The sequence below is a fragment of the Strigops habroptila genome, chromosome 9, assembly GCF_004027225.2.
Source record: "Strigops habroptila isolate Jane chromosome 9, bStrHab1.2.pri, whole genome shotgun sequence".
NCBI lineage: Eukaryota > Metazoa > Chordata > Aves > Psittaciformes > Psittacidae > Strigops > Strigops habroptila.
In genome coordinates, this window is record NC_044285.2 from 17,141,437 (window position 1) to 17,168,579 (window position 27,143).

At 42.7% G+C, this 27,143-nt stretch overlaps 1 protein-coding gene across 1 annotated transcript in view; it reads right to left on the reverse strand.

The window, feature by feature from the left end:
* The window catches only part of RORA (RAR related orphan receptor A), a 347,811-nt gene that overhangs the window by 13,800 nt on the left and 306,868 nt on the right, over nt 1-27,143 (reverse strand). Inside the window, 1 exon segment of the mRNA XM_030498277.1 lies at nt 7,317-7,402. Within this exon segment, the coding sequence (XP_030354137.1) occupies nt 7,317-7,402 (86 nt within the window).

Here is a 27,143-nt window from a genome sequence, read left to right on the forward strand (position 1 = left end):
ACCGTGCGTGTCGGTAAGCAGGATGCCAGCTGTTTGCTTTGAAGTACATGTCATGTTTTGGCCACAGACTGCCCAAACAGAAGCTGGTGCATGTGTAATACCTGCTTCACAAGGATGCTGCAGAAACAGAGTCATTCCAGCACAGTGTTTTAGTTTTATGTTGCCACATAATGGATTAATTAATAGCGCTGCACAGAAAACACTTCCTCAGAAACACTGGGCACCTTGTAATTAAAGCTGGACTTTTCCCAGTTCTTTCTTTATTCGAAGGCCCCATCCTGCAGTCCCTCAGCACACGTACGTTCTGCCCGAAGAACTGGTGAGCTAAAACAACAGGAAGAGACTTCCCAGCAAACTTCCCTCAGGCAGAAGCATGGCAGTGCACAGAGCTAAAGACCCCTGCTCTGTTGTCTGAGGACTTCATCGATTATGCTCCTTTTAGTAAAGCTTTAATGGGAACCATGGAATATATAAAAAATGAGGAAACGGAAGATGCCTGTCTTTTACCCTGTTTTCCTGTCCATTGTTTCTCACCCATTTATTCTGGTCTCTTGTTTCTATAGGATTGAACTTTCAACTGTTTTTTAATGTCTGTCAATAGTGAGATGATCATCACTGAGACTGAAAGTATTGCACTTATTGAGCTCTGATGGAGTGAAAACCTGAAACACCATGGAAATTTCTACCATTCCAGCACCATGACTGATCCCTCCTGGAGGAACCAGCTCATAGGTAAGTAGATAGCTCTGGCAGCACCCTTAGTGGAGCCTGTCACTCCAGTGCAAGCACACATGCAAGTGCAGTGGGATTCACCAGCAGAAGCAGTGGGTATTGACCTGACCTGTGATGTCCTGACCAAAGTTCTGCATCTCCACACTGTCAGTTCCTGATAATTTCAGTTCTCCAAACACTGTAACAGTTGCACTGAAGGATGTACTCACATATGAACTGTATGAAATCTGCCACCACTGAGGTCTTGAAAGTCAGCTTAACCAACGTGTAAAATGAACCTGGCTCAACAACCTCAAAGATCTATACGTTTTCCTTTAGCTGAGACATAGTGAGTCTGCATGGCCAGTTTGGCATATCTCTCTTCATTAAGAATGGTCTTGTCAAGCTGAGGATTATTTTTAGTAGTATAATGGAGAAAATACCAGACTTTTTGCTTTTCCACATTTTCCCTAGAGACATGGCTGCTCAATACATCTTAGTGTACAATATATCTGCTAAGTTACAGCTTGAAGCTAAATTTTCAATAGAGCAGGACTGCCTGAAACTGGGTTCTTTAAAAGCACTTGCACTTTACAAACCAGAGATGTAGTACAGTCTTTTAAAAACAAACCCTACACTGTTATCTGGGCATGCTGAAAACATCAGCAGAAGCTAAAGCAAAAAACCCCCCTTGCCTCAAACTCCAGAAATGAAACTGAGCTTGTCCAGACATACCCATATCTGATTTGGGATTGAACTGCCAATAGTGTTAAATTGAAGGTTTTTTCTCAAAGTTCTCCTACACCATTGTCATTTGCCCATGAGTTTTCTAACCTTGGGCTCTCCTATCATTGTAAGATGTGGGGAAGCGCCTATTACAAGAGCCTTCTGTAAGTAAATAGAGTTTCTTCATCAGTTGGGATCTTCCCCCTTCATTAGGAGAAGGAGAGACGCCACATTCTGTTCTTCCATTCCCCGGCTTTTGCCAGAGGCACAGAGCTAGCTATAATTTTTCCACCAGGAAGGAGGAGGTGGATGCATGCCTGGTACACGTGTCTACATCCAAGCATTATGCAAACCAGCCCAGGCCACATGCTTTCGATGGCATGCATGTTGACAACCATTACTTCACATGCAGGCAGTTGCCTAATGGGCTGTGGGCAGAGCAGACCCCTCTGGATCCAACACAGGAACAGAACTGCTGCTGCACTCCAGAAGCCACCGTGGGACACGGCTCTGAGCGACGGCTCTGGCAGCGAGCGCGGAGCCCTGCCTCCTCCTGCCGGCAGCACAAAGATCCAGCTGATTCTGATGAGGCCTCATTGAGCTTTGCATGTCTCCCTTTTTATGTAGATGTATTAGCCCGGTGCCAGAAGAAGAGCAGAGCAGATTACAAGCCATAGCTTCATCTCTGCGTTTCAGACTCCTATTTATACACAATATACGGGTTTTCAGATGCTGCCAAGAAATCAAGTTAGGGAAAAAAGGGTGCAAGAACTTTTCATCTGCAAGTCAGTTTGAATAACAACTTGTTAAAAGAGAACTTTGAAATGTAAATAGCAGTTTCTGCAGAGTCTCTCAGTAGTTGCAGTAACCTCAGTGCTCAGTACTGCAGAGGTTTGTGTGCTCTGCAGCAGGGAAAAGCCCGCTGAGCTTCCCAAGGTCCCAGCCGGCAGAGCCCGGGCTCCCTCTCCACTGCGGCACAGGCTGAAATGCTGATCTCATGTTTGGTCTTTTGACAAATTTTCCTTTAATGAATTGATTCCTACAGTTCATTACCATACCCACTTCCACTTCTGTATACACATATGTCTTAATTAGCTGCTCATTGGCTGGTTAATTACAAGAAAACAGCTGACAGCTGCCTCGCTGCATCCTAATGGCAGACGTTTTGGAATGACTGTATGCAAGCCAGTGACAACAAAGGCTTTTTCATAATCCCATGATTTATGGCTAATACTTAAAGACTTCCACGTATCATTAAGTTTTGCAATATTCTGAGCAATTAACAATTAGTTGGGGGGGGAATCATTCTTTTACTGTTTTCTAAAGCAAACCATCAAAGGAACACCAGAAAAATACACTGTCGTATGAAAGATCAACTTTTTAACCCTTTTAAGACAATGAGCAGACAGTTTAGTTGTAAAGGGAGGAGAGTGCTGCAACAACACTGTTTAAAAACTTGGTTAATTAAGTATTTGACAACAAAGCTATAGTGCCACTGAAAACAGAGAAAAAATGTTCCATTTTACAGCTGTATTAAAGACAGGAGTGAGGTTGTGTTCATCAGGTTACAGAGGGCTCCTGATTGCCCATGCTGTAACGGGGCTCATCTCTAATGTTTTTTGCTTGGAATTGGCCAGGAAGAAAATTAAAAATAGAGAAACTTCAAAGCCTGAATTCGAGGTAGATGTTTGCAACACTAGAGTAATGGCAGGTTGGCTAGTAAAGAAAGTGAACAAAGGAAATGAATGACCAGAAGTAACGCAAGGTGGGACGTGACAATACACCAGGTACTGTTCTGAAGTAACACACACAGATGTTCCCGGTAGTTAAAATGAACAAGACCATCTTTGCTCTTAAAAGAGACAAGAGGCAAAAGCTGGTACCTATAAACAGGTGAGCACTGCCCAGCAGTGCCCTGCAGGGACGGCTTTGAGACCAAGCGCTGCAGGCAGGGGAAGAGGGGCGCACACTAAGGCGCCCGTGGGTCAGCTGGGCATGAACTGACAGCACTGGCAGCACAAGTAACTGCACCTGCGCATTAAAAGACACAGTTCATTAACAAAAACTTAATTTCAAACTACGTGCTTTGCTATGTCCTTCTGAAGCATTCAGGTGTTTTCTGACAATGCTGAACTGGATTCAGCTTTCAGCTATGAGAACAATGGCTGTGTATAAAGCAATCTCCTTTCTTAGCATCATCCCTACTGGAGAGCAAAAGGTTGTTACTGGGTTCCCACAACTAATGGTTGAAGAAATGCCCCATACAGATATGAGTCTTTTCAGTAATGCTACTGCAATAGTACTATTTCCAAACTTACACAGGAAAATAAACTTTTATTTCTGAGTTGTGACACAGTCTTTGTGTCATTCTTCATCCATGTTTCTGAGTAAAAGTCCTACATGATTAATCTCATCATCCCTTTTCCCCCACTGTATGTTGCATACTGGATATCAGCAATGGTTAGATAGAAAAAACCCTTCTCTTTTAAAATGTAGTTTATTTAAATAAGCCACTGAAGCCCTCCCAGATAAAGCATTAAACAGAGCCTCGCTAAAACCTTTTTTCACTGGATGGAGGGAAGAGGAGGGGGTGTTCCATTTTATTTCTTAAAGGCAGATTGAAATTCAGCTCAATAGTTTGATGGGTTGGGAGTATTCAATGATGTTCATGCAAAACACACCCAGTAACTTCATAAAACCAGCCAGTAACATCAGAGTGGGGTAGGAAATAAAAACTTCCCACAAAACAGACACTAGCTTCATTACAGATCTTCAATTCTAGTTACGTGAAACGCAATTTAACAATGGGGCAGAAGACTTGCAACCATGTGAAATGCAAGGGTCACAAGCCTGTAGAAGAGCAACAGGATCAGCAATTTGACAAGAGCCTCTCTGTGATTTCATACACGATACAGATTAGGATTGCAAAGTAGGTCTCTGCAACTAAAACGTCACTTTAGGTTTTAAATAAATTACCGTTCCTGTGGTCATTGGTATTTACACAGTAACACTTAAGTTAATGTTACCGTTAAGTAACATTGAAGTTCATAACTTAAGTTAATGTTACTGTTAAGTAACATTGAAGTTCATACCAAACCAGCGTGAAAAACAGTAAGAGCTGAAAACACCCCACTTTGTGCTGCTCGTGCTGCCTGTACATCATTCTTGACAGGCCTGGCTTGAGAGGGCAGCAGCACATCTGTTCACTTCTGAGGGCTAAAGCCCTGACCATGCCATCTGACACACATGGATGGGTTTGTAGCACCTGTGCAAGAACCTCACTGACTTCTCTGGGATGGTCTGTTGGTGCAGAACATCAGCTCCAGGAATCAGAGCACAGGACTGGGAACTAGGTCTTCACAGAAAAGTACTTCTTACAAAAGAAGGTTTAGTGTAACGTGAAGAGCAATGTAAGCATGCTCAAACCTGCAGCGATCATAGCCACAGAAAAGCTGGGAAAAACCCCATTCCAACACACACCTGGCTCACTCGGCAGAAGCCAGGCTATGCCAACTTTTTCGCCAGCCAAAATAGTTCTGTTGGGTGAGACTCTGTTGACATTACTGTGGAAAAGTGTAGCACAAACAAAATCCATCAGCTACAGTAGGGCATTTTAAATGGTCTCTCGGTCATGATCATTTAAACTCCTCCTGCGGCTCGTGCCACTAGCACTGCCCTAGCTGTCACCACTTGCAGGTCATCTGGGCTCTGGCATTAAAGAAGAGTGAGCTTCAGAGTTATTTCCCTCCTGAAAGGGAAATAACTTGGTTAACTAAGTTGATATTCATTGCCTTTCAAATCCTGCCTGAAATTTTATGGCTAGAAAACGTCACTCTGCTACTTCAAGAGAAGGAGAATAGCTTCATCCACTGGGCCCCTGTCTGTCTTACCCATGCACACTCTGCTTGCAAGGTTCCAGTGGTTCCGGTGTGCCGAGCATTCCTGTCCACCTGCCTCTCCTCCCACCCTTCCCCACCAACTGCCTGCTGCAGGGGATTCTCAGCATCAGAGCGAGGGTTGCACAGAGCTCCCAGAGAATTCAGTTTATACAGAACTCCAAGGAAAATAATTTGTTCTGAAACGTAAGGAGCTGCACATGGATTTCTTGCTGTCCGGCTAACGTCTGATGTTCTGACTGCTGGAGGTACAGAGAGGACTGTTCTCCTGATAACTCACATTTGCATTTATTCCCAGGAAAGCACAGTCCCTGATGGAGGGATGCTCGATGGACGTGCTCTGTCTCTTACCTGCAGTGCTATCTACTAATGGAACTGCATGATGTGCTCCACTGCCTCCTCCTGCATTTTGGAGGGGCTTTTCTCACACATACAGGGCTTGGGAGAAGGCAAGGCAAATGAACTGCATGAAGATGAAGCAACAGATAATTCAGCTGGCAACTTTCCTTTCCTTTGGCAGCCCGTTCCTGTTCTGCAACAAGCCATGTTGAGAAAGGCCTGTTCCCCGCCTAGGCGAGCGGTAGTGCTGCGCTGACCTCCCTCTGTTGACAGAGGTGGTTCGTCATAGATCTCGAGGCTCAGTTACACCAGGATACACTGGCCCCAGCCTGCTTAAGGGCTGACCTTGAACATAACTCGATACTCTTTGACAAGATGGTCATACAGCAGAATTCTCACTGCAAATGTCTGCCGCTTCACAGCTGAAATCTGATAAATTCTGCTTGACCACATACAGCTGTAGAAAGGAACCACTTCATTATCAACCCATTTTTAGCGCATTTCTGGCATTTCCCACAGCAACAGCAGTCACAAAGAGCAGACGGTGCTGTCCTGTATCATTCTAACATTCCTAAATTTTTAGTTTTTTCTCTTCCTTCTTACCCAGACTTCCATGAGACTGAGACAATGTGCTAACGGGAATACAAAAGCCTTCCTTGGTAAAACACAAAAGAAATCTCTATAATGTGAAAGCAAGGAAGCTACTGTTTGAAGATAGGTAGTAATGTCAAGCAAGCCAGGAGAGCAGACTGAAAATTGTCATCATTATAAATTCTTCACACCTACAATGTAGATTAGCACTAGAAAAAACCTATCAGCATGGAATTGCAACACATGCAGACATGAGTAAAGCAGAAGCCAGAGCACAGCTGCGCACACTGTGGCACTCCAAGCTAGTACCGTAACTGTGCACCAGTGATAGAAAGGAGCGATAAGCTTCACAGCGCTCTGGCCTGCTGTTAGTGTTGTCCAACTTAATTCTTGCTTGTGAGAGACAAACTAAACAAAACATAAATGCTTCTAGTGCAACCCTTGTTCACGGGACTTACTGAAGGTACAAATGGGGAAAAAAAATTAAAGCCTGAACTTTACACAGCAATGGTTGCACTGCAAGGAACAGGCACCGACCAGTTTTGTGCAACATCATCTCCCATACTTACCAGAATGGATGTGCAACTGTAGCAAAAGACAAAAGAAAACTGAGAAGTCAGAGAGCTCTCACGTATGTCAGCACAGCTTCTTAGCCATTCACAAAGCAAAAAACAGAGAGGGAGATTCAAGAAAGGCACAAACTCTCAAGTGAATCCACAGAACAGATTCTCTGTGGTATGCTGGACGCAGATCGTCCTTCTGCACCTCTTCTCCTTATCCACAGAGACAGTTCACAGCACACACAGTACAACTGCATGGTCTTTAAGGCTTGTTCCAAAATCTGGAGGAGGTTTGTGTGTGCCACACAATGCCGTATTTCAAACCCAAATAAAACCAGTACTTCAGAATTCCCAATTGATTCCATGTTCTTTGAACTGGAATCCATCGATCCAACTATACAGTGCAATGCTTGCTCTTTAAAAAAAAGGAAGGAAAATAATCACTATCAAAACACTAAATGCTGTTTTAAGACTTAATATTTTAGAAGCTTACCTTGCAGCCTTCACATGTAATGACACCATAATGGATTCCTGATGATTTGTCTCCACAGATCTTGCATGGAATAATTTCAATTTGAGCTGCAACAGAAGCACGCAACCAGTTAATTACATTTTCTTTTAAACACCTTATAAAAGCATTCCCTGATCAGCATTTGTACAGTGAAAACTAATAACCTTGTAAACATTATACTGCATTAACTATTCATTGCTGAACTGCAAGGGTCCCCGAGAGCTTTGGGCTAAATTATGGCTGCTCGTTATATAATGGCTTTTGGGTTATTAAAATGGGTCATTTGAGAAGGTGTTTAAGAACCCACAGGAAGGCTAGAATCAGCATTTCAAAGCCAAAAAGAATAGGAGAGTTCACAGTTTGGCTGAAGAGCTGAGACAACACTAGAAAGGTTTCTTCCAATCTTATTAATGTGAGGCTGTAAAAGGTAATTTTAGAGTTTGCCCTGCCTGACAGTGAGCACACCACCCTCACCAGAGGGGTGCCCATCATGCCATCCACTGCTACCAGTGGCCAAGCCTAGAGAGAAGTGACAAGGCAGAGAGGAACTGTGCTTTACACGAGAAATCGAAAAGTCACCTATCTGCCCTGGGAGTGAATTCCCAGCATGTGTTTGTGTGTTAGCCACCACCAAACAGGCAAAGAGGGGAATACAGCAGTGTTCTGGTCAGCTTATGGAAACCAAGGGAGTTGGCGGAGGCTGAACACTGCCACAGAGATACATGATATGAACCCCCCAGTTTTGAAATGGAACTTCATACATATAAAACACACCTATTGAATTCAGTTCAGCGTGTGGCAAAACTCTAAATCACAGCACCCTCCCATCTGAATACATGGATTTAAGAAGGGGCTCCAGGATGCTCAGGAATTGCTCTTCAACTTTTGGATCATACTGCAGCTGCAGTCATTTTGCTAGCAAGTCTTTCTAGATAGGACCAGGCTGAGGCAGTGCTTTGCAGTATCAAAGACCAGGAGTCCACATTTTACATGTGCTTGCACATGCTCACACAAACACAGACTGCACTCATTAGGTCAATAACCAAAACATTCCAAGAAAACCCAGTCTCTGCCACAACAGTATTAGGATCAGGCTACGTAAGATTTCCTAAACCAGCTTATTCTGAACTGGAGTACAAACACAACTCCTGCTGTGGCTCTACCAACCATCAGAAGTGCTGTTAATCCTTTGTGAGGAGCTGAAATCCATTTACAAGACACCAAATTGTTTCAAAGAGCTTTTATTGCTCCAGTTTAGGGCGGTGACAACACATATAATCACATCTTGTCCTGTCTTACAATGCATTAGCTTTACTTGGGCTGTACTCTGAACACTGTATTCAAACAACCACGTCCACTATTACAAGATACCACGTGCATCTGCTTCCATCATCAGGATCTTTGCGATCTTGACCTTTAATCCCCCACCTTCCCTCCAGCAACAAGAGGATGGGCAGAAACCAAAAGGTCTGTTTAGGATGCTTAAAAGAAGGAAATAAATCTTCCTTGCAGTCTTCCAAAAACTGTTTTAATTTCACTTTGCTTCCAGCTAACACATTAAACGCAATGGAGCAGGAAGTGCACTAATACAAGGGAAAAATGAAGTGTATACTCTTTTATTAATGTGTTACATTAATTACTACTAGAGCATGAGGTGTTTATGACCAAAACATCGAGAAGAACCCCACTTCACATCAGCAAGCTGGACAACAGGCAAATTCACAACAACTCAAAATCTGTGTAACGTTCAGTTCAGATCCAGAGAGCAATCCTTGGGCAAATTCCAGGACAGATCTACTGATTCCCAGACATGCCTTTTCAATGTGAGATTATTTTTCCGCTCTGCTACAGTGAACCTGCAGCTTTCTCCAGCTCCTTTGACACAGTGGTCATGAATATCTCAACAGCTGCATGGCAGTGTTATATTTTACCTTCACTTTTACATACATAATTAGTGCCTTATTTTGAAGAGGTATGATACAATTGGATCTTGTTTATCTACAATCTCCAGCACATCAGTTAAATCACCCACGAAGCCTGTCCATGCAATCCCTATTTCTCAAGCACCAAGACATTTGCAGAGTGTTTCTGAAGGAATGTAATATGCCTTCAAAGTGATGGCCTTAAGCTAGGTTACTAATAGTCTAAAAGGTGCCATAATTAGTCCCAAATGCATTTTCCAGGATGCTGCACTGGTTGAAGAGAATCTCCACAGATTCACAGGCTCCAGATGTGTAGCATTTGCCAACCACTGTGTGCGTGAGGAGTGGCACCAAACCAGGTATCGCTTCAGCATTCCAGATGTCTTCCAGTCCAGAAGAGTACTTCTAAACTTCTAAGAGTACTTCCATCTGCAAGAGTGCTCGCTCTCGATTAAGCATACAGCACTTGAAATCTCAACTTACCATCTCACTCTGGGATACAAGACAGTGGGATGAAACTGGGAAGCACAAATTGCTGGGGACTGCCACAATCAATTACAAATGAATGCACGGGAAGGCATCGGATCAATTACTGCTCCACGTGAGTGCCTCTGCACATCACTCATTGCAGCGGAATCCCTGTCACAAGTTCGTACACTTTCCATAGAGCATGAAAGGACTTAAATACTTTAAACTTACTAAATGCAAATTGCCTCTGCCAAGATTATGCATTTTTCTTATAAGGGTGAAAATATTTTCCCCACTTTTAACTTTGACATGCAAATATGTACTTGCTAAAACCTTGTTCTTATGCAAACAAGGCAGGTGGGAAATATTTTTACATGTCAAGAATATGTTCCAACTTGGTTTCTCACATTCCCAGAGTTACTTAAAGCTTCCTACTGTGCTCACATTAATTGTACCTGTTCTGTGCTTACATATATTTATATGGTATATTTTCCAAGATTATATAAAATACTCTAATTCATGCTTTAGACTAGAATTAGCCTAAATTACAGTTTACAATTTCTGTCTCCTGGGGTGGTGCTCAGGCTGATTCTGGTTCATGCATGAGCAAATTATTTCTTAAATATGAATTGCAGAAGAAAAATAAACTCTTGTGGTTGCTTAGAAACCGCTACAGATACCCAGGTGACAGATGTAGTTTGTGTTCCCAGATTAAAGGCCTAAGAATCTTTCACACCCTGAAATAACAGTGCTCCACAATACCACCAAGGATGTCCTCTGCCAAAGGCAGCAAGGAATAGGAATGAAAGCCCAAACAAACCACCAAGAGCAGCAAATGTGAGCTCAAGCACAGAGACCCACCAAAAGCATCAAACAAGTTGCTACAGAAATGGCTCCTGAGAGGGGGAAGTGACCACGAAGGGCCAGAGGTGGTAATCATAGAATAGTTTGGGTTGGCAGGGACCTACAAAGGTCCTTAAGGACTCATGTGAAACACAAGACTATCTCCATAGAAAAGGGCACCTGATATCCACTGAGGTCTCTGTATGTGTGACTTTTAACTGGTAGCTATTCCTACCACTGCAACATTTGGTAATCTTCCTGCTGTAACATCAGATGCTGTAACATCATCTGATCCTCATTTTACAGCAGCAAAATTGAGTGTGGACTCTTTGACTTGCTCAAAATCAGACAGAACACGAACTTGAGACTAAGTTTTATAGGGGAAAAAAAGCCTGTGTTTTTGCTCTGAACCCTTCTTCTTCCTCCATCCACTGTCTCTTCACCTGGCAATTGTCTGAAGTAGCTCTGGTGTGCTTAAATTATGTGACTGCCTCCACATAATTGCTCATGAATGTGAACGTGCTGAACGCCAGCTTTTGTTTGCATCTAGAATAGAAGAATATGCAGGAATATACCTTATTCCCTCCTACTCCAGGCTGCACTTCTTTCCCCAAATCTAGAACACCTTCCCTGGGCTTGCCTCCCTCCCCAGACTGACCCCTCTAGACAGCCTCTCCCTCTCTATTAATTTCTGCATCCTGAAATGCTGTGTGGTTCCTTGTGTGGTCTGAGCAGTAGAGGCAGAAATAAATCTAGTTCTATATTTGTAAGGAAATGCTCTGTACAACTCTTCATAACCTTTAGTTCCTTCCTTTCTAACTCCTTGGGAAGACTCACATTGGGACAAGAGCCCGTACAGCCATGTAAAGCATGGGGCATCTTCCTCCCCAGTTCTGCCATTTAAGCAGAGCCACACTTAGCCTTGACCCAGGACAGAGTATTACCAGTGCACCCTGAAGAAAACATCTTTCAAAACAAAAACTATTTCCCAAAGACAGAAGTTTTCCCCTCCCCATTAGTGTGCCTGTATGAAATGTGTTTTTCAAATGAATTGTCTTGGGATAGAAAAAGGATTTTCCTCCTGCCTTCGCACTGTTATGTCAAACTTGTGCATTCACACCCATCATGTTACCTTTTCCAATGCGCAACAGGTATGAAACCTCAGATTTGGTATCCTGGGAAGGGTTCTTTAATGGAAGCAAAAATTGGTCCCCATGCCTGCCTTTTAGGGGATATTCTCCTCGCTGACCTGAGCTATCTTGGAGGTTGGGTAATCAGCTGAGTTAATTGTCTTGTCTGCTCTTAGAGTGATGAGAAACAGAGAGAAGGAGAGAAGGAGAAAGAGAAAGCGAGAAGGAGAAAGGGAGAAGGGACATGATTCACCCTCTTCTGGACCAACAAGATGAACCCCTGAGTGGAGAGGCCTCCTCTTCACTCCCCAGAGAAGGAATTTAATGATACCTTAATTGCAAGCCTAACTTTTAGAAGGTGAAAGTCAGGTGAACGCTACTGCCTCTTACTATTTGTGAATCCAAAAATCAGCATTTTCTGGAAAGGAAAGCCTGTATAGAAATGCTCCCTTCCACTCCCATGGTACACAGGCTCCCAACTACCTGTGCACACAGGCACCATTCAGGTAAGAGCATTTCTATGGAGTTCATAGAAATCACAGTTCCCACCCTTTAGCTCTCAAGGCAGAAATATCAAGAAACTCCAGGTATACACGTTCCTTTTTTACTCAGTAAAGATGAACTTAAGTGCATACTGGTTAGTCTGCCAGACTGGTTTCTATTCCTTAAAACTTCTGTGGGCACTGAGCATCCTTTTCCAATCCACTGTCTTTCTGGGGAAAGCACCCTAACCAAAATTCCTAGCTGAATGGAGAGCTTTCCTTGAGGCTCAATGTGGGGAATGTACATCAGCCAGGATCCCCTGGTCCCAGGGTACTGCTTAAGAAGTTATCCCATCTCTGACTGCAAGAAAGGTTTCAACCCCTTTCCCTGCCCATGGCTCGCCTCTTCCCTGCTTCCCAGGGTACATACACTTCAGCAGCTGATTCAAAAGGGCTTTGAAATAAATACAATACATATACAAATCAGGCTAACCTGCTTCTAAAGGGATACAGTTTCTGCCAGACATCGTTGCTAGTGCTGTTTGTAAGTATATTGATTAAATTAGGAGGCATACATATTCACTGACATATTCATACATATTCATTGACTCAAACAAGGGTACTGCATGTAATGTATTTAAAGCAACATGATATCTGATCACAAACTGAATTAACAAGGACTGATTTTACTATATAATATTCTAATCTTCCTGCATTTTCAGCTTCATTACCTAAATAATTTGCTCTGTCATGTACCCTAAGTAATTTGTGCTGGCTGCAAATTACCTCCAAACACCTGCAGCTTGCAAATGCTGCAACTGCACTAAACTGAAAGCTAGTGGTGCACAGCTCTGCCCATTCCATCAATGTAGCACCGTGAGTGACCATCTGCCCACTCATATGGACTAAAACACTTAAACCCTGTGTACTTCTAAAGATGAAAGCTGGCTGGTAGATGTCTGAAGCATTTTTGGAGCACACAGGAAGTGTTTTGATAAGAGCTGATAGAATTTACCTGCCCACTCCTTGTGTGAAAGGTTTGTTTATTCTATAGACAGTCCCATTGGAGATCCCAATGATACTGCTAGTGACAAGTACCTCCCAAGGAGAACTAACTAAACGTGGTATCCTAAGGATTTGAGTCTCACAACAGATTTTCTGGGGTCCAGTAAGGTTGACATTCCAGCAGAAGCCTTTGCAGCACATTGGATGTTCCTTGCATCCTCCTCTTCTTTACAGCTCCTCCTATCCATAGCCCCTCAGTGGAGCATTAGTTGGGTTTCTGAGTATGTTTTTCCATTTTCATGAAACGTGTAGGAATACATCTTTGGGACTGCTGATGCTCTTGACCTTGGCTGCAATGGTTTTGGGAATAAGGAGGGCTTGGGGTGCTGGGCAGAAAACCAGACAAACACAAACAACCTCTCCAAGCCTTGTTTCCTTAGGAAATCACACCAGTAATAAAATAAAATAAATACTGAGGTTGTGCTGCTATAAATCCTTTGAAGTCTGTAGGTGTGATGGGTGGAGTAGAAACGAACACGGCCACCAAAGTATTAATTAAAGGTGAAGTATGAGCAACACCTCAAACACACAAGACAGAAATGCTGCAATCCAAGACTAGATCCTTGGGCCTGAGCACAGCTGGATCCCTCTTACAAGGTTGCCTGATACTGTGCAGCAGTCCTTAATGCTAAAAACAACTGGCTTCAAAGAGTATCAAAGGAGATGCAGGATAAACAGTACAGAACAACCTGAGCACTTTTGGGGTTTGCCAGACTGATTTTAGGAATGACTCTAAATTCTTTCAACTTCTGTTACTGATCGGGACACACTGAAGGGAACAGTTCAGTAAGAACTCGTGTTCTCATGCCAGAATCACTGATTTATGTTTGTTTTCCATTAAGCCAAGAAATTTTTCTTACACCAATCTCAAAGAACTAAAGCTTTGCTATTACATGAAGCACTAGATTCGACAAAGACATTTGAATACCTCATGAAAGAAGGCTGTGTGGAAAGTGGTTTGGATTCTTTAACAGCAAAACTATTTATGTGAAGTTGTTGTGGTGACATATTGTCTCCATATTTTTAATGCTATATTCAAATAGATAATTGCTGAAAAACCTTAACAGACCACCATAATATTCTTAATTCTTATAAAGAAAAATTAAAACAAAAAGAAATGCCAACACAAACAATCTAGGGCTTCTGCAAGTGTTTAGGAGCACAAACAAGCTAAAAACTGATTTAGGGTTTCCAGAGGAACTCAGATTATGTTTGCTCCCTCTGTTATGTGTGCAACACTACGTGATTTTTATTTTCCTTAAGTTTTATATCTCTCCCCTGTCTTGCCTTTATCCATCCAGATGTATTGTCATTCTTTTTTGACCCAGCAATGCAACTTGGCATCTCAACATTCATATCACCGACCAACTGAAGACATATTTTTCTTTGTACTTTTGAGGAAAGGCCAGCAATCTAGTTAGCAGCTGAAACGAGATGACAGGTAGAGACAGCTCTAGCTTGGGACTCTGGTCACATTCTGAAACCATACCACAGACCAAACTATAACATCAAACCACTGAACCACAAGCCTAGACTCAAACTAATCAGGACTGCTGTATCCAGATGTTGAGTTGTCCATGAGCACAGAAAAGTAGTTCTTTGGAGAATCTCTCTCATTACTTGCCAGGGCGTACAGCTAACATCTTCCCAGCTTGTGAAGTCTACAGAGCTGTGTGCAGCTTTGTTACTGCATTCATGAACTTAAATTGAACTCGAATTGTGAAGATGGCTGAAATACGCACCAAGAGATATACACTGTAGCAAGACAGAGGATAATGATTCTCCTTTGAGAAGATAAAACCAAGAAAAAACAAAGCACCAACTCTGAGTATAAATTCTGTCTTTTTATAGCAGAGGAGAAGACTCACTCACTAGATGCAACACAAGCACAGTACCAAGCCATAGTAACCAAACTTAGTGGCAAAGAGCAAGAATGGGGAAAGAACAAAGGGAAGTGTTGCTATGCAATGTCCTACGCATTTCAAACCCAAAGCATTTGAAAACTAGTATGACTAGTTGGCCAGAAGAGTCTTCCAAATTCCATACAACACCAGTTTTCTCCCGTAATATTTTGATTTCTCATTTTCCTTCTTGGTGGCTCAGGTGCTTATGATAAACATTTAACCATTTAATTCCACTCTTCTTCTCTGGCTGAGAATTAACAGTAGTTACACTGGCTACAATGAACACACTTTGGCATATGATGAATTTGAAGATGGCTAAATGTACTTCTTTTTAAATAAAACAATCAAGAAAAACAGCTTTTCCACAAGAAAACACACTGACACTGCAATCATGTGGCTCTCCTTAATGAATTATAATACAGTTTTAATAAAAGCCCTGACTTGCGTGTCAAGAAATAGATACTATAATCCTCATTCTAGTGCTGATTTGCTGCGCGAATGGGGACGCTAGTTGGTGTCTCATTTTATCTATCCACGTAATCAGGATAATCGTGCTTTATCTGTACCTCCATCCACAGCCATCTTAGGTGACTGGGACTTACTGCCAAATCTTGGGTCTTGGTCTTATGATCCAAGAAACCAGCGAGCAGACTTCCTGACAAACAAACCTCCAGCATTTTGCACTGCTTATAGTTGTTGGAATTTTGTTAGTTTCCTTTTTTAACTTTAAAGCCCAACGCTTACAGGTTTAGTTACACAACTACAGAACATTGCACTTGACAAAACCACACAAAATACAAGTTTTAGAAGCAACATAGGTGTGAGCTATCACCACAGGAACTGCCAACACTGATGACTTCTGCTCTCATTTGCTACTGCATTTATTCAGTAAGCAGCAAGCTAGTGCTACTGTCAATCCACGCTCTGTGTTTTTACAGGATTCTACAGTTCACTCAGGTTTTGACATCCCTAATTTCTTCCTACAGATAACTACCAACCTTGGAAAAAAGAAGTGAGCTGGTAGGCCGAGACGCGTATGTACCTCGAGGCAGGGCAAGTGCCCTTACACACTCAATCACACTGAGCTTTCTCGTAGTCTTTGCAACTTATTTTTCTGTTATACTGAGAAAAGCAAATCTACACCAATTTCTCCTTCTGGTGTCTGTATGTTGGTCTTTCATTTTGTAGTATCAACAGGGAGAAAAACAGAAAGTGAAATCTGCAGGAGGACGTAATTCAGAGTACATTTATTTGCTGGAGCTAGCTGGGCAATACTACTAGCATTCTCACCCCTCCCACCAGAAAGAAACCCGTACCACAAAGCTTAAATATATTTGTACTGCTGTCCAATTTCCCAATTCTCCAGAAGAAGCTAACAGAGACTTGATTTTAATGAAAAAAAAAAAAAAAAACCCAAAAAACTTTTAATAATGTAGCATTTCATAGTGAAAATCTAAATTACCTCTGACATTTGCTCCACAGGTTAATGCACATAGGCCCCACTTTAAATGAAACTTCCTACTCTCAAGTGTTGGACCTCACCTTCTGAAGACTGGAATTTGTGAACTCCAGCACTGCCCTCCCACCTTCTTCTCCCTCATTAAATGTACTGGCTTAGGGGGACATCTCACCATTTCAGTTTACTTGCTTGCAGTAGGAAAACAAAGAACTTGACCAACCACTTGTCAATTCTAAGCACCACTTCAGCAAGTCAGCTACAAGTATCGCAGCCCAACAACCTTCACTTGAATTATTTTTCATAGGCTGCAAACAGTATTAAATGAGCAACACTTTGAAGGCAATCATTTTAGTCCCTATTGCAAAGCGTATAGTTACTGTATGAAGGATTATGGGAGTAACTTAGTTGCTAGCTAAATTACATTAGAGTTCATTAAGGAAAGATCTTTTACTAGCTTTTTAGAACAGCAGTAAAAGGGTAGGCTTAGAAGTCTTAGAGAATCTTAGACTTCCTTTTATACAACATGAAACCTCTGTCATTTGATATTCTTAAGGAGCTACGTACATTTGTGCTATCCATTTGCAAAATTACATCTCAGTTCCATGGTCTCATTAGGCACAAATCAAATGACACCTACAGTTATCAGATTAAAAAAAACACCTGGGAAAAGCTAATCACTTGCAACAGTGTCACAGTTATTAGCAATTTCAACTAAATTCATTAGCAAGGTGACAGGCTTCTGAATGGTTAAAGGACATTAGGTCAGTGAGACTACAGCATTAGCTAAACATGGGTAACAATGCAATTTCACTGATGCTACTCGTGCGTGTAGCTCTCAGATCAAGCATTAGTAATTCCAGATACTACTACTTAGAAGGTTGTCTCTGAGTAGCAACCCATAAGCACCACATGTTCTCTGTCACAATGCACACACTTTCCTTTGTACTTCAATATTCAGCCAAGTCAAGTTCCACTTGCGATAGCAATGGGCAGTCTGGAAGACGGAATATGGAATGAACTCAGAAGAGGGGGAATCCTATAAGGCAAGTGTCCCCTTAAACAAGGCGAGTGTCATGATTCAGCTTGGTCCTGCCATGATGCCAGGCTGCATGGATTTTATGAAGGGTTTGGCCTCTGCAGAAATTGCAGGATGTATTGAGAAATGGGACTTTGTCCGATTAAGCTAAAGCCAGGCGCACACGGCTGGTGCAGGAACCACTTCCTTTCCAGAGAGCTGCACCTGGATGGAAACCCACTGAAAACCTGAATTTACTTCCAGAGAAAGAGTTGCAGGGGGGGGAGTAATAAAATTCACCCAGCTGAGAACCTCTAACCTTCTACAGTGACCACAATTGCATTTTTAAGATATTTCCTTTTTCTTTTTGGCTGTACATGAATTTGATGTCATTAAAAAGGCTTCCTTTGATGCTGTATGCCAAGTGGAATCATTAGTTTCTCACAAAGGTGTGCTCTAAACATCTAGTTTAAATTTTCATTTTCAGATGATTCATCTAAGACATGAACAATAACAACCAAAACCAACTTCAGAACTCTGAACAGTAAAGAGCTTTTCAGCTGCACTCACTCATTTATTAACTCTCTCCAACACCTCCTTTCTGGATTCACATGGCAGCCAATACTGAGCACAAATTCTTCAACTCCTTCTGTGATATACAGCCATCAGAAGCAAAGCACAGCCAGATTCCCTCACACCTCACAGAAAGGTTCTTCTCAAGTCTGTATCCTGCATCTTTCTAGCTGCATGGGGTCACTCTTTTTGACCCAAGGATGCTTTCCATTGCCACTGCTTCTAGCGTATGTGTGTCGTTTTGTCACAGCTCCTCTTCACGAGTCCTCTTCTGAGGATTAATGAAACGGAGGGACACTCCAGAGGAAGCTGCATTCTCAGCCACTGTAGCTTCAGCTACTCCCCTAGGCTCGAAGAGGGGAGAACAAAATAGAGTAATCATACCTACATTTCCTTCATTTGAAAGAAAATGTCACTGGAGTCCCAAAACAAGCAATGAGTTACAGCTGATATGTTTCCTTATAGATTTTAATATACTACAAAGTGCAGCCATTATCAAGAGCTTATGGCCTGTTCTGTGACACAGGGGCAAATCTCTGCTGAAGAAATAACCACGTTTTCCTCTCCAAGAAAGATGTTTCTTTCAGCCTCTGCTCCATCTCAGAGGGAGCAATACTGGCAATACGTGGGACCAGGAGGAAGGCACCAACACTTCTACAACTGCTCAGAGGACAGCCTGGATGGTGAAAAACTGATGCAGAGTGTAATTTTGCTGTTGCTCTTCCCCAAACCTGTGACACTGCTTTGGGAGGAGACCTACACACTCCCCCACATTGACCATTCACTCCAGACAACCCAGAGGGGCTGCCTGCACACTTGTCAGAGCCTGCTACCACACAGGTACCGGCACACACTGCACCAAGCATGGCAACACTTGCTTCTTGCTAGTGACAATTTTCACCAACCTGCAGCTTTTGGACCAGTGTCTCTCACCACCCAGAATGGGCTTTACAAGGCATTTCTGTTGTACTTCGAACTGACACTCTTCCCCTTCTCTCAACCAGTGACTGCATCACTCCAGTTTCACGGTGATAGAACTTTTTTCTTTGTAATCTTAGTGGTACTTCATGGACTTGCATGAAGTTACACGATGGTCCTTCATCTCTGGAAGCGGGCTGGGGCCACCAAGTCGGCCAGGGACTGGGGAGAGGCTGTGGAGAACGGCCAGCTCTGCCTGCCTGCACTCTGGCACTGCACCATCTTCCTCCTCCTCCCTTGGGTGTTCTCGGGGTAGAAGGGCACAGGAGGAAAATGCTACGACCTGTCCCCCAAAACTGCACCAGAACATGCAGGGTGTTAACAAAGGAGATGGAAATTTTGTAGGCTCTGGCTTACACCAAAATAAACCCACCATCAGTCTATCAAACAGTCTCAAAACCACTCCTACCAAAGAGGGTTTTTCCCCAACATGTTCTTCACGCCATGTATTACAGTGTTGTCCCCCACGAGCCATGCTCATGCTTTCTCCCTGGACTCAGCTCTGCTTCCCTGCTTCTTTATATGCTCATAATGTCTGTTTGAAAACCATCTTCATTTCCTGACAAGAATCATGAAAGGAAAAAAATGCAGTTGCCCACAAAAATGTTTTAGAAAATTACAAGCTTGTGATAAGAAAAGGTCTAGCAAAAGCTCTTCCTTTGCCACAATCAGATTAGGTGCTACGACCTCCATTAAAACCCTTTCTTTTGCCTGCTGATTTCATAGCATTTAATTTCCTGCTTCTCAGTGATTAAACCAACTGAAAGGTAGTAGATAAAGCAAGTTTGCTTGCTGTTTCAAACAGATACTTTAATGCTTTACGCTTAAAAAGCTTTCCAAGTGTCTTCAGACGCTGATTAACAAATACTGTACATAAAACCCCATCTGAGGTCAGACTGTGGCAGCAGATATGTGACTGAAACTTACTACAACAGCTCTATTGCAACCTTGTACACACAGGATACCTCCACTGCATACATTAAGGAAGCTTAAAGTTAAGCTTCACATATTTAAACACTAACAAAGTCTACTTAATGGTAGTCTTCAAAATGACAGTGGCCTCCTAATCTGCTGGAGATAAAGGAGTGCCAAGATTAATGATTACATAAGTGCATCGCAGAGCCCAGAAACAATAATCAGCTCTTCTGTTGTTATTTGTGTACAAAGGCTATTAGAGTCATCTGACATTCCAAAATCCAATTTGAAGTTGTTAAACCCCTTTCACATACTTATTTGAGGTTGGAAAACTGAGAGGTTCAACAAGGGAAAGGAAGGGTTTGATTTCCTAATTCTTTTCCCCTTACTGATTTTGCTCTAAGCCAAATCTCTCTTTTAAGAAATGCAAGAAAATAACCTTTTAAACAATGCCTGGAGTAACCCATATTACTGCTGAAGGAGTAATACCAATAAAACCCCGACATGCTTAGATAGCAAATCCTGAAATAACGACTACAAGCAAACCAAGGAACTACTCTGTTGGGAAAGACCCCACTGAGTTGAGGGTGTCACTGACCTCAGCCACACAACTCTGACAAGGCTGGCCATCTCCAGTACATCAGCAGGGTGAGAATCCAGAGTGCCAGGCACCCAATACCCCTCTCAGTCCAGTAATGGACTTAGGGAGAATTCACTCTCCGCATTCATACAGGCACAGTAGGGTTTTGAAGAGACTAGATGGCTCTTTGCAGAGCAAGGCAAATGACAGGTCTGACTGCAGCCTCTCTAAATATCACACAATCGGTTATTTCTTCACAAAAGTCCTTGAAAACTCAAAGAAAGCCTCTTTGTTTCTATCGGAAGTCTGAAAAGCAAGTATAGAAACGAAAGGAACAAATCAGTCTTTTCCTGGTTCCTGCATTGCTCCTTCGCCTCCACACATGACAGACAGAATGGGACAGGAAAAGAGATAGCTCTGTCCCTGCTCTCTCCAGCTGATCAAGGAGTCCTGTTTCCCCCTCCATGCCGACTGCACAGCAGCAGCAGATCCGAGGCAGGCTTCCTCCTTCCCTGTCGTGACAGCCTGCAGCCTCAGATTCTCGCACAAGCACAACAGACCCATTATGGACTACGTGCACAAGCTTTTCCTTTACAGCTGCGAAGAGATTTTCTAGTGTTCCCTAAGGTAAAGTCAATTAAGTGATAACTGCATCTGTGCAGAGAGTATTCAAAATGCTAATACCCCCACCCAGATAAGTCTTCAACTTTGCCTGCTTATTTATCTCCAGCTCTTATAAATTATTGCCATGAATGCTCCAGTGCCTTCACCCATTATCTTTGCAATCCTGCTTCTTCCTAACAAAGGGGCAGCTGCACCACTCTGACCACACCAGGGAGTGAAACCATATAAGCAAAGAAGCACCAGCTGATCTACTGCAGTGTAGCTAGTGGCACATTTTGCTGCTCTCAAAGCTTGTTCAGCTTTTCATCTAACCTAGAGAGGTAAGAAAATCTGCTATGCCATCAGAGGCTCACATACTCTAGAAGTAACAGCAGTTTGCATCATGAACTATCTAACACAGTTTGCCACCCTGAAAAGAAAAGCTGACATGTTTGGGGTTGTGCCATTTGGCCATCAGACTCTAGAATGTTAATGCTGGCCATCTTTGCACTGGAGATAACACAGTCTTAGAGCCAGCTCCTGGCTCTAAGATGGCTTCTTACCTCCACATGGGATGACTCCTGTATGTCTCTGGCCACACATGTTCAATGTGTCCCCATGTTTTTAAGTGGAAAAACAAATTAAAAACCCAAACCCAAGCAAAAAACGCACTGAAGCTGAAAAACGCAGCACTGAACACAAAGGAACTTGATGTGCTGACTTACCACCACCATATATATGAATGCCTTAATACTTCATTACTTTTGCTTATAAAAATCACAAAATTGCAAAATGGTCACCCAACCCCCTACCCCGAGAATACTGATCTCTTTCAAACAAGTCTGACAGTACACTAAGGAGAAGACAATCCTATTTCCCATAGAACTGGGCAGAATACAAGCTTTGGGTAAAGTACAAGTACGAACAGGAGATTTCAGAATGAAATGATTGAGTCAACTATTGCTAAATGCATTTGACAGATTTAAAGGGAAAACCCAACTTGCTTCACACCGTTAACAGAAGGTTCTAAAGGCCAAATCACCCAAAAAAGTAGAAGCTGTCAAGTAGTGAATGCATTGGATTTTTGTTTCCTCAAATAAAAGAGGGTTGATGGTAGAAGAAAATAACAGAAACAGCGCCTGTATTATTGTGATCATTTTATCCACAGACAATCCAAACCACTTAATTACGAGCTAAGCTTCATCACTTTGGCAGGACAAGAAAACAACCTCGTAACCGGAGCTGAATGAAGCCATACAGTAACTCCCTGAGAATGACGAACATAATCTCTCAACCCTTTCAAGTCTGTCTGCACCAATCCCTCTTGCTGATGTTTCTTTCCTTGCTGGTGTTCGGTGTGCATCAGAAAACAGACAAGGACAAATGCCAGGCAGCTGCAGATCTGCAGTTTTAACACTGTAGCATTTTGAAAGGCTCACACAGTCAGTTAACTGCACTGTCCTTGATGAAGACCCAAAAGCTTTAACCAGAACTCCCCCATTCCTGCTCTGGGAAGAATGCTTGCAGCACAACTCTGATTATCCAAAGCTCCCAGGGGACAAACAGAAGCAGGGGTAAGTGGGGGAGCAGCCAGAGGTCTGCTGAGAATAACAGAAGTGAAAGGAGAGGCAACAAACTCCACAAAGAAGAACTGTTGGCTCAGCTCAGCCCTAAAGTTTCACTATTCCTGAATGGAGCATTCATTAAGCAAAATAAGCTTCACTAAGCAAGCATTCCAAACGATTGTAAAAACCATTTGACAAAGTGAAGAATTATGGTTTGCTTTGCTACTTGACTCTCCAGAGACAGACAGTTGTTGCTCTTACTGATGCAATGCATTAACCAGTGGTACAGCTCTAACAGCGCTCCTGGTAGCCTCTCAATGGTTAACAAGCAGCCAGATCCTTTCCAGATCTTCCAGATTCCTCAAGTATTATTTGGGAAACACGGCTAGCAAATGTTTCACACTGAATAAAAACCAATATAAACAGATCTACCACAAGCCTTAACACCGGGAAGTCCATGTAGAAGAAATGTTTGGGGAGTTGCGGGTGCTTTACACAGAAAGTACAAGATTTTATTTATATTATAGCAGCACAAGTTAAAGCCAATTAAGTCAGAGAGTCACTTTGGATTTAGCACAGAACCTGGCCCAGGGCACTGGCACACAGAACAGAAATAAATACTAATCATGCTTGCTCACACTGAGAGGATTAGATAACTACAGACATCGGAAATTAAAACCACAACAAGATGACCCCATGCTTGTGATTTCCCTGTTGTACCAGATCAGTCAATATGAATAATCGACACCGTAAATTGAAATCCTCAGATAAAAATAATGGTTTTACTGCTTTATTTCTCTTCACTTGCACATAAATGGAGTTGACTATCTCTGACAATGCCATGGTTTAATATTCTAAACACACTATCTCCTTTAACAATGCCTGGAATAGAAACAAGCTGCTGAGCCAGATCCTCAAGGGGTGAAAATCAACACTGCTACACTGACTCCAGTGGAAGCACATTGATCTCCACCAGCTAAAGCTCTGGGCCCTAGTGAGCAATTAGGTTTCTATTATATGCTAATTTAAATAATGTACCACAGAACATTTGCTGTACAATAAAGCCAGTCTGCATTCTTCTGTGGAGAAGGACAAGCATTTGCTGTGGCACGATGAGGGTTACGGATTCTGGTTTCAAAGAGCAGGATGAAGTTTCGGTATAAACTACTCCTCATAATAACATTTTTAAACCTGCAATTACTCATACTATACTACTTTAGGAAGCCTGTAATTATTTGGTAAGTTCTTACCAATGTCTAGTCTAGATCATAATTGCTAACACTGCCTCCTTCAAAGGAGCTAGTGACCATGTTAAAATCTGGTTTTTGTTAGGTTCCTACTACATAGAATGCCTCTGCTGTAATGTTATGATCTGTATTCAGTGGAGAAGGAAAACCAAACTGATATACGTCCCAAGCTTGAGCCTTTGAGCAAGGCCCAGCAAAAGAAACGAATACATCAATCCCACACACATTTCTTTTGAGGCTTCAGAGATGTCTGGGTTGGAACTGGGACAGTGGCTGCAGCTTACACAGCCTGTGTGTTCTCTCAGCGGAAGCCTGTGGCACTGAGGACCACTGTGACACCCATTCTCTGCCCCAGCGGGGCCAGAACATGAAAAAGCATAAAAGCGGGGGCACAGGGTTCAGCCACAAAGACAGCAGAAGAGACTCTCGGGGTCACAGGGCAGCTCAGGTGAATACATACCACCCGCTGTAAAACACTGTGAACAGCAGCTGTTAAAAAAATGTTTTGCTCTCTTCTGTAGCAATTTCTTAAGTTCAAGAACTCCCTTCAGTCTCCTTTTAAATGCCATGGGCACCTTTCTCTTAGCCTTAGTCATAAACAACCAAGCTGTTTGCATGACAAGGTCCCATCTTAAAGTTTTCTGTATTTCTGATGTAGTCAGGTTGAAGGCACCATTCCACAGTCACAGGACCTCAGATGCTGCAGTCCTTCAAGTGAGGCAGGAGGATTCAACAGGCGCTCTGTTTTGAAAGCTGAAGCCCACCTCAGCATAGCGATTGGAAGCTCTCCAAATGCCCCTTCTGAAAGAGGGATCAGAAAAACAGGGGGTTCTTCCCATATGTATGACTCTCATATGAAAGTCACAGCAGAAAGCTCCTGGAGATAACTGAAGACTAACACACATGCAATTCCAACTTGTTTTGTACGGAACCGCTCAAGGCAGAAAGGTCAACATGGTGCAAGGTGACATGTGCCATTAAGCTGCAACGCTTCTGTGATTCCCTTTATAAATGTACTTATCCTGGTAATAGTGCTCTTCTCTGGTTGCATTTGTAACTCCTCAGAAGTAGTTGAATTTCAAACAGAAAAGCTTATAGAGTCAACCATTTGTAATGACAGCAGCCACACAAGAAAAACTCGCCATGCAGGGAAGGTCTAAAACGTCACCACAGCAAGAACTCACTCAAAGCTTCCCCTGCGCTCTGGACTTCTCAGCTGCCCCATCACTGGGCTTTGGGTGGGCTCTAACGACACGGGAAAAATTCAAAGCACGCATTCTGCACTCGAAAGAAAGACAAAACTAGAACTGATTTGGGATAAGGTTTTGATGAACTCGACCCCACTAGCTCCACAAGCATTTCAGATAGCAGAGATCCCGGTCACTGAAGGGCGCTGGCCTTCCCTCCCTTTCCCTGCACAGCTGCCCTGACAGAGCCAAAGGAGGGAAGGACTCAGGCTGAAGCTGTTCTGTGGGGGATTAACTTTAACCTGCATCAGTTTCCCGACTTAATTCCCCACGTGGCTGTGGCAACGCTGCTTGTGCTCCTGCGAGGGAGGGTGCATTTCTCTGGCAATACCAGCTTAGGGGAGGTTAAAATACTCACAGAACTAAACTGTTAGCCTGCTAAATCAGTAAGAGGAGATGATCTGGGGTAGCAGGCAGAAGGACAGGGAACACAGGGTTAGTTTTCCAAGAAACAGAATAGTTTATGAATAAGTCATTGGTTTCTATGTCTAGTATTGCTGTGAAACTTTAAGCAAGTCACTTAGTTGATGTGTCAATTCCTCAGCTGTGAAATGAGGACAACGCTTCCTTACATCACCAGAGTGTTGTAAGTTGAAAACTAATGGCTGAGGCAGTTGGACACTCTGGTGCTGAAGACCAAGTCAGTACCTAGCTACAAGAGCTGAGTGATTAGTGACAGGGAGGGGCTAAGGAATCAACGTATTAGTTTTGGTGGACTATTTCCTTAGAGGGTAAATGAGAGTAACTGCTACTTACTTGACTGCAAGGAATTGAAAGAGCTCTCTGTAGCTCCCTCGTGGGTGGACACCTGAACAATTAAATAGCTATGACCCAATTTTAGTTAGAAACCTTATGTCACAAGGAATTTACAGGGAGGTGTCTTCTGCATGTGCAAAAATAATTGCACTGTGGAAGGATAGTTGACCAATGAGTTAATTTAGCTGTACAACATTTAGGGACAGACAGCATCCCACTCTCCTTCCCCATATTCCCAATTCCAAAATTTCTGACCATAATAGATATAACTGCTTAATACAGCATCATAGGGTTAGGACTAAAAGCAATTCTGTGAACACACTGCTTCCAGCATCAGAATGCTGGGATAAGTTTAAGGAAGTTCACAGAAACAGAGACACAAGGGTGGCAGGTAACATTACGATCAGATCTCACCTTCTGTGTGATAAACACAATGGAATATCACCCAGTGGGATTTGTATGATGCCCATACCCACCAGTGACACCAGATGACACTTCTTTTTGAAGTGCCATTATTACAGACATACACACATCAGGTAATAGAAAACACATCCCAATTCCCAAAGAAGTTTGTTTTCCTCACAGTTAAAACCTGTCCTTTCCTTCTGGCCTGAATTTTCCTGCCTTCTTTCAGAGGAGTATGGGAAACATTTCTTCCTCTCAGGCTAATAGGAGGTTTGCTACCACGGGACCGAGAAGATCTGATCCCAAGTCTCTGTGCTGTCACAGGGATTGTGTGAGTGAGCCACGGCAGGTCACAGAACTATCACAGAGCTATGCATGCGTCCAGCTGCTGTGAGATGTGTAGGTCTCTCTGAAAACACCAGGAGTTAAATGATTAAATAGCTTCATGGAGCTAGGCACGTGCCTTTCTGTAATTCAGTTTATACCCGTAGAACATCAGGATTGGAGGCTTCCTACCTGCGAGGATCCATTAAATACTGTATTGTGCTTGGATACATCAATAGAAATAGAAGCCACGCAAATACTTAAATAGGTAGGTAGTGTTTCAAGTCTTATTGAGCTTATTATGCCTCAAGAGCTTATTATATGTCCT